The 10556-nt window shown below is 49.4% G+C and overlaps 1 protein-coding gene across 1 annotated transcript; it reads left to right on the plus strand.

The window, feature by feature from the left end:
• Window positions 1-535: 535 nt before the first annotated feature.
• FXYD4 (FXYD domain containing ion transport regulator 4) lies at window positions 536-2906 on the plus strand (the record flags this gene model as incomplete). The annotated part of the gene is made up of 7 exons (XM_081235284.1): window positions 536-575; window positions 1217-1249; window positions 1372-1395; window positions 2088-2162; window positions 2269-2305; window positions 2568-2605; window positions 2795-2906. 7 exons carry the CDS (start codon window positions 536-538, stop codon window positions 2812-2814), a joined length of 267 nt encoding a protein of 88 aa, XP_081091410.1. The 3' UTR covers window positions 2815-2906.
• Between the last annotated feature and the right edge of the window lie 7650 nt (window positions 2907-10556).

Below are 10556 nucleotides of genomic sequence, written 5' to 3' on the forward strand. Positions count from 1 at the left end.
GGAGCAGGGCTTGGCCAGGGCTGCGGTGGGAGGCTCTTGCCTGTCCCTGGCACCTGCCCCCAACGCCTCCCCTTCCCCTGCCCAGCTGTTCACTCAGAGGAGTCCTGGGCATGCCCTAGGTGGAGGCTATCTTGGAATTCAGCCTGGTAGTGCCCCAGGCCCAGACCTTTGGATAGCCTGAGGCCTGACAACCGTAGCCCTTTGAGCCGGCGGTCAGGAAGGCAGGCACCAAAGCCTGAGTTAGAACAGCAGTCCTGCTCTCCCGATGGTGTGTCAGACATCTGATTACCAGATTTTAACAAAACCTCATATGGCACTTACTACGCGCAGGCACTGCTCTAAGCACTTAACTCCACAAGGCATTACCATTATCAACTCTAGACAAGGAAACAAATTAGTAACTTTTCCAAGTCTACCCCATAAGCAAGGGCAGCCTTGAGATTTGTGTCACCAAGTGCCGTGAGCCTGGGGCCAGTCGGGGCTGTCTGACCCCAGCCTGCCCCCTTCCCCTGCAGCCTAGTCCTGCCGCTGTGTCATGGAGGGAGTGGTCCGGGGCCTTCTCCTCCTGCTGGCAGGTGAGTCCTCCCAGAGGTGACCCTGCTGTCACTCACCCACCCACCCACCCACCAAGGCTGTGAAAACCAGGACAGTTTCTCACAAAGGGGGCCTGATGTTGAATGAACGTGTTTTTATTTAAACTGTCAACTTAAAGAGAAACATAAAGGAAGTAATGGTACAGGTAGGAAGTAGCTATTGCAAAAGTTACCCTGGTTAATGGAACTTTGGGAGCTAACCATCTGTTGGCGTGAAGAGAACAGCGTTCCCTACTTCTTTAGGAGGCAGAGCATTAGCCAGGACCTGTGTAGGAAGCTTTTCAGGAGAGGGTGTAAAGATACCAACACACCATCCCATTTGGAGTGTGAGAAAGAATAGCAGGAAGCCTGAGAAATAGCTGGAAGGGCTGGGGGGTGGGGACGGAGGGCTGGAAGGGGGGAGCACAAAGACCAGGAAGTAGGAGACAAAATCCCAGGTCTGTTTGGGGCTGGGGAAGGTGTGAGGAAAGGAACCGGTGACCTCAGGGTCCCTCCATCCCACCTCCCCAGAGTCCCAACGGAGCTGGCTGTCCTTGCGCCTCTGGGCTGGGGTCCTGGCTGCTGATTCATTTTGAGACCAGTGCCATGAATTAACAGCCAGTCCCTCTGCTTCTCTCACCCAGGCCTGCCCGTCCTGGAAGCCAATGACCTGGTTGGTGAGTAAGGCCCCAAACTGCCCTGCTGGCCCTGCCTCCACGTTTTCCCTCTAAGACCCCACATCCTGCCTCCTGGCTCTGGTCCTTATTTATTTATTTATTTAATGTTTTCTTTCCTGCAGATAAAGACAGTCCCTTCTACTATGGTAAGAGCTGATATCCTTGCCCCCCACCCCTACCCTTGCCTATCCTGGACCTCTTTGCTAGAGGTTGGTGAGGGGTGATGTGGAGCCCAGTGTAGACAGAAAGGGGCTTGAGGGAACGGGGAAGGAGGGGCAGGATGGGGCTAAGACTGGGGATTAAAGAACCAGCATCGTCGTCGTCGTTGACTAAAAGAGTGACAGGCCGACACATAACATGGTCTTTGGGAGAACTTCATTCCAGCAGGGAGGTAAGGTGCCCACAGGATGTTTAGGAAGACTTCCTGGGAAAGGGGCTAGAGGCACCTGGCTAATCTCCTTTCTTCAACTCACTCTCTCTTGCCTTCCCCAGGACCAGCTCCTTGCTGCCCGACAATGCCCCAAGCAGGTTTCCTCTCCCTCTGCCTGGCACTGTCCCCCAGCACAGCCCTCATGTGCTCCAGGTCTCAGCTCAAATGCCACCTTTCAGAAAAGCCTTCCTGGATCATTCTTCAAAGCCCTTTCTTTTTCTGTGCTCTTCTGCTTGTTTTTTCTTCCTAGCACTTGTTCCCACCAGATATTACATGATGTATTTACTGGCTTGTCTTTCTTGTTGCCTGGAATGTAAGTGCACCTGTACAAGCAGTTGGTCATGACTATCTGTTGAACGACTAGACTGGAGCCAGGCTGGTGCCAGCTCGCTCTCTATGCTCCCCTAGACTGGGAAGGCCTGCAGCTGGGCGGGGTGATCTGTGCGGCGCTCCTGTGCATCGCTGGAATCTTGTTTGCCCTGAGTGAGCAGTGGGACTGGTGGGGCCGGGGTGGGGGTGGGGAGCGGGTGGGGAAGGTGGTGGCTCAGGCTCCCCAGGCTCTTTGCACTGGCTGTCTCTTCCTTCACAGGTGGCAAATGCAAATGCAAGCAAGATCATAAGCACAGGTGAGACAGGGCCCTGTTGTGTGCACCTTGAGCAGAACAGAGCTATTTGGTGGTAAAGCCCTACAATTTGGAGAAAGAGGACAGCCCCCTGGCTGTCCCTGGGCTTGCAGTGGGATTTGTTATTCACAGATTATCAACTCTGAAGGGCCCCAAATCAGGGAAAGCTTTGACCCTTCATATTGTGTAAAGTGGCACCAGGAATCTTGGTGAGGGAAAAGGACAGAAAGCTTGAGGATGCTAATCTGACGTGTTCCTTTCTCAGCTCCTTACCCGAGAAGGCAGTTCCACTCATCACTCCAGGTGAGACAGGCTTCGAGAGGCTTCCAGGCACTCAGGCAGGATAGCCATATAATTTGAGAATTAATAAATGTTATGCTGTAAGGCAGACTGTCCTGAGCCAGCCTGCCTTGGGGTCACCTGAGGTGGGTGTGGGGGGGTGTCTGTGGAGTGACCCAGTTTGTGAGGACCTGACCTCCATTCTCTCCACAGGCTCTGCCAGTACCTGCTGAGCACAGGACCGGCTTCACGGCACTTCCTGCACCAGCTCCCATACTGTCTCCTCCCCATTGGGGGACTTTACCCTTCATGATGGTATTTCTCTCCGAGGGTGGGCCCTTAGGCTCCCTTATGCTCAGGAGGCTGCCCAGAGCTTATTTCTAAATTAAACTTTTCTCCTCCCTCCTGTGGTCTCATGACCTTCTGTGGGTCTGGTTAGGGACAGGCAGGCTGGAAAGGGACAAGGAAATCTTGCTCAGGAAAGTCCAGGCCCCTCAGCAGTGGGGGGGAGGGGTCCCATAGGGTGGCCACATGTCTGTCCTGAAGCCATTCCCAGCACGCCCCCCACTTTGAGGACCTCCTGATAATTGATCTCCTGCCTCACCCATGCATGATGCAAGAGGCCTCAACGTTATATCAAAGAACCTTACAATTTCCACACCTTGGTTGGAGACCTTATAAGTCCCGATGACCCAGATACCCATGACACCCTGTAACCTAGAATGATCCCCAGTCTTTTGCCCTCTGCTAAGACCCCACCTCACTGAGTGCTCACACAGCCCAGGAAATGAAGCAATTTCTTCACTAACTCACCCCAGTAAAACCCTATGAAATTCTCAGACCAACCCATGGACCCTTCCCCCACTCTAGGTAATGTCCCGTGAGACCCCACTATAAGCAACATCCCAGCAAGCCCTGCATAGTGCATTTTAGAACCAAAACCCATCCATGCCAATCTGGGTCTCAGTATGTCCAAAGTCCATTCCTGGAATACCTCACTTGAAAAGCCCCAGCATGCACGGGGTGGGGCTGGGGAAATGGCTCTCCCACCTGGGCAGCCTGTTCATCCTGCAGCCTCACCCCACTTGCCAACCTCCATATCCTAAGGTGGGAGGAGCTGAGGCATACTGGCAGAGACCCCGGGGTGGAGACAGGCTGGGGCAGCAGACGTCTGCCCTGTCCCTGCCAGGAAGTGGCTCACAGTCTGGGTCTGGGCTGAGGGGGCAGCCACCTGTCTTGGTGTTGCTTCAAGCCAGCTCTCTAATGGTGCCCTGCTCCAAACCTTCCACCCATTTCCCAGGGTGGTACTAGATCCTCTGGAAAGTATAGTGGATCCAAGACTTGTTGGCTGTAGTCAGGAGGCCAGCGCAAGGGATTCTAGAGGCTGAGGACCCCACTTCCTGGTCTGCAGCCCTCCCAGGCCCTGAGATCTAAAAATGAGGATCACAGGAACTTCCCTGGTGGTCCAGTGGGTAAGACTCCGCACTCCCAATGCAGGGGGCCCGGGTTCAATCCCTGGTCGGGGAACTATATCCCACACGCATGCCGCAACAAAGATCTCGTGTGCTGCAACTAAGACCCAGTGTGGCCTAAATAAATAAACAAATTAATTAATTAAAATGAGGATCATAGGCCCGTTTAGGGCCCTTGAATAGGACACATAAGCAAGATGAGGGGACAGTTCCAAGGCTGGCCCAGAGCTACAGCAGGAACTCCAAGAACCTGAGTGGGACTCAGGATACCTGGCTGAAATTGCAGCCACTCACGGTCCAAGGTAGGTGAGGGAAGTGTGGCAGGGACCTACGGGGGGCCTCTTAGGCCTTTAAGATCCCAGCATTCTGAACCAGATGCATGCTATGAAGAAAGTAAAACAGGCGTGCTGCAGTGGCTGGGGTGCATGGGCAGCAGTGGGTGATGTGGTCAGGTCAAGAAGTGACATCTGAGCTGAATCCTCAAAGGTGAATGGGGGGAGGGGCCAGCTGCGCAAACATCTTTCCTGGTAGAGGGAACACTGGTTTCTTGCCTTTTGAGGACCAGAAGAACGTCGGTGTGACTGGCACGTAGGTGATGAGATCAACGAGGAAGCAGGTGCGGCCACTGCAGGGACAATTTTGCCCCATCCTGAGCTGGGAATCAATCGAGGGACCCGGATCTGCGCGCACGCGGCGGGAGCAGGAAGAAGGCAGGAGCGCAGGCGCGCGCAGCCCAAGGGACGGCGCAGCCCGGCCGCGCCGCAGCGTCATCCGCCCAAATGCGGCTTCCGACCCCGCCTTTTCGTCCTGGGGAGTGGGGTGCATGTCCCTCTCCTCCTTGGACACAGGAGGATGCTGGTGTGAATAGGTTGCATTGGAGAATGTAAAAATGAGCTCCGCCTAAGAAAGCAAAGTCTGTGGCTTTACGTGGGGCTAGAGTGGCAGACGCGGAAGCGATCTTGGCAGAACGCCCCCTTCTGAGTGACCGACAACTGCTTTCTCTTAGAAACTCGGGTTCCTACCATCACAAACGGTGAGATGCTCTGCTGTTTGAAATCCAATCAGTAAGAAAACCCCATGCTGCCAGGGTAACCTAAATCACTTTGACGGGAGATTCAGCCTCAATTCCTACCCGGGCGCCCAGCCCCGGAGGAGGGGTTTCTGGACGCAATATTCCACATCCATCTTAACGTTTTGGTTTCCCAGCTCCACTTTGCGGTGGAGACCAGTTACACACAGTCATGATCTGCTTTCAGCCTGCCAAACAGCCTGTCCAATTTCGCCTGAACAAACGCCAGTTTCCTCACGTCCCATAAGCAACCGAAGGGCCCCACGGCCCCCATACCCCCAACGTGTGCAGCTCCATCATTGTCAAGTCAGTGAGCCTGGCTTTCTACAGTACAGGCTCCTGCCTGGTGGTTTAGGCTGATTCTACCTGTCCAAGGCTGGGGCAAGGGGCTCATGGAGGACATCTGGGAGCCTGGGTTAATCATGGTTGGGAAAAGTCACGGTCTGTGATGGGAAGGTGGCAGGAGAGAGGCATGCAGGATTGAGTCGGTGTTAGCCTGTGAGGCTGGCGCATGGGCCCTGGAGTTGGGCTGCTGATTCCCAAGGGAAATAAGCTCTCCTCTCTCCCCTCCCAGGAGTAGGGAGTGGGAAAGGTAGTCAGTCATAGGACGGGAGGAGGAGCCTCTGCCCAGGCTTCACCGTGTGGAATTACTTGCTGTGCCTCAAAGACCCCTTCCTTGGGCCTGTTTTCCCTGGGGAACGGGATGGGGTGGGGGGGAGTAGGGAGGCTGGCTTTGTCTCAATTCCCGCCTCTTGTCATCTCCTAGATGAGGGGCTGACCAGGAAAGAACCACAGAAAGCAAAGGGTAATTTCCACTTAATTGAACACTTAGTACTTTATGGGCACTGTTACAAACGCTTCACACACGTTGATTTTCCCAGGAGCCTATGTGATGTGGATTCATATTATGCCCACTGTGCCTAAGAAGGGACCTAGGTTCTTACAGGTCATCTTACTCCTGAGCCGTTTCTGAACGACTAGGCTATACTGCCTTTTCTGGTATTTATCACTATCTGAGAGAGACCCCAAGGACTGTACCTTCTTGGGGACGATGTATCCCTCCCCACTTTTTATTTAAACAATCTAATTTTTTTTCCAAATGCAAGCACCTTTCATGCTTATTACAGAAAACTGGAACATTACAGAGATAGCTCACTTAGAAGATAAACCAAATTCTAATCCAGCACTCAGAAATAATCAAGGATAAAAGTCTGTTATACAATCAGAGTATTCTATAATTCTCCGGGGCTCCAGATTGTTACATGAACCAATAGTTCATTACTTTGTTTTGCTGAGTAGTAGTCCCAGGCAGTGTTGTATTAATGAGCACAGCTTGGGCTGCAGCCTTACCTCAGGGCACTGTGCTTCCCTCCCTCTGCTGGACATTGTCCCAATTCCCCAGCATCCCTGCATCACCAATTCCCTTCCTCCTTTAGGCCCTTTCAGGAGGCCTCCGGGCAGGGCCACTCTATAGCTGTACCACCAACATGCGACCTCTCATCACTGTTCACTGCTGCTTCTCTTTGTACTCGGCCCTAATTCACATACTACTTATATTTTACTGATTTATTTGATATGGTCTCCTACCCCTACAATAATGTAAATTCAAATTGGCACCTGCAAAATTTTCTGAGTTTGGGCTCACAGGTTTACTTGTTTTCACATTGTTGTTTTATGATTCCCACCGAATGCATATCGGTCATTTTAGGCTTCTCATGTTCTCAGGGTAATTTTAAGAAATCTGGTTGCATTCCTTCCACCAATCCCCTCACAGATAACAACACATAGGTCTTGTAGTCATCCTATGCCTACAACTTAAGTACACAATATCCGGTACCCTACCAAAAATATCCATGCATAGAAGACAAACTTGAGCCAGAGAGACAACATAAACACAGAAATGCAGATGTTGGAACGATCAGACTTTAAAAACTGTGAGTAATGTGTTCAACGAATGAGCTATATGGAGACTTTCAGAAGAAAATTAAACCTATGTGGTTTTGGTTAAATTGTGTCCTCCAAAAAGGTATGTTCAATTCCTAATCCCCAGTACTTGAGACTGTGACCTTATTTGGAAATAGAATCTTTGCAGATATAATCATTTAAAAAAGAGGTCATATTGGATTAGGATGGACCCTAATCCAATGACAGGTGTCCCCCTAAAAGGAGGACAATTTGGACACAGGGAGAAGGCCGTGTGCCACCCCAGGCAGAGAGGGAAGAATGCAGCTGCAAGCCAAGGAACACCAAGACTGCCGGCAGCCACCAAGACTAGAAGAGGCAAGGATTCTTCCTCGGGGACTTCAGAGGAAGAACGGCCTTGCCTGCACCTTAATTTTGGCTTCTTGCCACCAGAACTGTGAAAAAATTAATTTTTCTATATTATGTAAAAAAAAAAAATTAAGAAAATTTTACAACTAAAAGTTCATCAGTTTTTAAACATAACGGATGTTTAACAACCAATTAGACTTAGCTGAAGAGAATGAGTGATTGGAAGATAGATAAAAGGAATAAAGACACACAAGAAGGAAAAAGTATTAAATAAAATCCAACATTTACTAGCGATTAAAAAATAAATTTATACTAAACCTTAAGTAAATGGAAATCTCCTAAATAAAGGATATGCAACCAAAAACCAGTGAGTATTTTAATGGAGAAATATTATTGAAAGCTTTCAATAAGATGCCCTCTGACCCCAAATGTTCAGCATCACATTTCCTAATGATAAAAAATAAACTTACCTTTCTTTGCGACAAGGCAAAGAAAAAAGTACATAAGGATTAGAAAGAAATTAATCAAAATGTCATTATTTGCAAATGGCATGACTTTGTATGTAGAAAATCCAAAGAATCTACATTTAAATCAGCACATTATGTAAGGATTTTAGCAAGACCACAAAGGTCAATATAAAAATCCAGTTTTGTTTTTTTTTTTTAATCCTTGTATTTCTAGTCCCAGGAACAAACTCTCAGCAAAAGAAATTTAAAAGACACCATTTAAAATATAATAAAATACCTAGAAACAAGTCTAACAAAATGTCCAGTAATTTTTACACAAAAACTAAAACCAAAACTGAGATACCGTAAAAGAGCCTCAGGACTTGATGCAACTGCTAACACTCAGTGCAGGGTGAGCACAGTAGCTCCAGGAGCTGCTTTGAATAGTAAACGGCTCCCTGCTGCAGAGGACGTGGCGTTGATTCCTACCACTCAGGGGCTGAGCTGCCACTGTGTAGTGAGACATCAGAGACACCACACAAAACCATTTAGAACACAGATACCTGGATGATGGCGCCTACTCTGTCCTTTGTAGCAGATGGCAGGGCAGCTTGCAGAATCCAGGCAGCCTTCTAGTCACCTGGTAATTGGGTAGGAGCACTATTTTCAAGTGTAAAATAAGGTTTCTCCAAATCCAAAAGGTCCTGCCAACAGTTATGCCTCTTTCTTAGTGATGCAGTTATCTTGACCTTTCCATTGGAGGAAATGTTCCAGTGCTGCCCAGGTCCAGAGGTCAGCAAACATTTCCTATGAAGGCTCAGAGAGTTAGTGTCTGCTAGGCTTTGTGGGCCATATGGTCTCTGATGAACTACTCACTCATCTATCTGCTGGTGTAGCACAAGAGCAGGCTAGACAAAATAAATGAATGCACATGGCTATGTACCAACAAAACATTATTTACAAAAACAGGCAGGCCAGATTTGGCCCATGGACCCTAGTTAGCCAATCCCTGCCCAAGACCACTGGACCCTGAAAACATCCCTGATATGGCAGAGCCCTGAATTCTTCCACCCCCTAGCACACAGGTAGGTGTCTTCCTAAGGCATCCCAAGTACTCACTGCTTCCTCCTCACCAAGACCAATGAGCATGTCATCAATATAGTGGATCATGGCAAGGTGATCAATGTCTCTCCAGACTGTATTGTAAGAGAACAGGAGTTACTACACACTTGGAGAAAGACAGGGAATGTGTTCTGATGTCCATGTTATAAGGTCATTTAAAAAAAATCTTTTGCTTGACTCTGTTTGAAAAGAACATATTCGCTAGGTCAGGGGCTTCCCAAGTTCCAGAGGCTTGTTGATCTCTCTGGGCAAACACGCCACATTAAGCACTGAGCTGTGACTGGGGCAACTACGCGGTTAAGTTCCTGGTCGTTCGCTATCATCTGCTGGAATCCATCTGCTCTTTCTGGGGAACAGGCAGGCAAATAAAAAGGGCTAGGCTTGCCTTTTTTTACGCGTTTCAGCATGGCCCTAACCCCAGACGTTGCACACACATCACAGAATCTTTGTTCACTGTCTTGGATGGGGAATGCCTTCTGAGAGGTTCCTCTTGGCCTTTCCTACCATTATGACTCTTCACAAGCCAGGGACCCAGTGTGGGATATCTGTCAACTGCCTAGGGTACCCCTTCCCACTCACTCAGGGAGATAACCTAAGGGGTCTGCAAACCTGTTTAACCCACAATGAAATGAACTTGGCCTGGGAATCCATGTCACCTGGACTTCCTATGCTCCCAATCTTAACAGAAGGACCATGATGGCACTTCGGATCCCCTGGTATCAGTATCAACTCAGACCCCCTATCCAACAGCATGAGACTTGGGTCATTTCCTACCCTTGGCCGCAGAGGGGAAGATGTATAGAATCTTTATTACATACTTGTTGCAGTGCTGTCAGGCCCTTCCTCCACTCCAGTTGCTGGTCTCTGGGCCTGAGACCTGGCTCTATTCTGGAAATAAAACAGACCTCAGAGCTCTGCCTGTATGACCCCTGGACACACAGAAGTCCGACAGCCTTCACCACAGATCTGGCCGAGTCAAGGCTCCTGCCTTTCTGGTTTTGCTGCCCATCATGACAATTATGCTTACCTCACCATCTGACGACTGCCACCACCTCATCTCTGCTCTTCTGGAATCTTTTTATCCCTTTTCTCCTACTGCCAACCCTGGCCAAGAGCTCCCATTAATGTCTCAAAATGCTGGTGCACCTCATCAAATTTAGTGGAATGTCCTTGGATCCTTCCAGGAGAACTTTTAGCTGGTGTTTTTTCTGGCCTTAAATACTCATCTCTAGCATGCCCACCTGAGTCCCCCAACGCCCTTTCTCAATACCCAGCATCTCTCCCTCCTATAGGCCATTGTCTCCAAGCTTCAAGGGTCAACTCTAGATTAGGATGGGCTCCAAGAATGCTTAGAATTTATATACGGAGTCACAAGAGATGCCCCACATCAATCGTTTTATACTCAACCCTCTGGCCCAGCATCCTCAAAATACCCTTGTATGCTACGGCTCCTGTTCATACATACTAATCAGGCCCTGCAGTTTCCTTCTGTGCCACACTCAGTCCAGATACTAGTTTTCTGAAACAGGAGTCAGTCATTTCCTATAAGGGGCCAGAAATAGTAAAAATTCTGCAGGCCAAGGCAAATTTGAAGT

This window comes from Mesoplodon bidens (assembly GCF_964165515.1).
Source record: "Mesoplodon bidens genome assembly, chromosome: 1".
Classification (NCBI taxonomy): Eukaryota; Metazoa; Chordata; class Mammalia; order Artiodactyla; family Ziphiidae; genus Mesoplodon; species Mesoplodon bidens.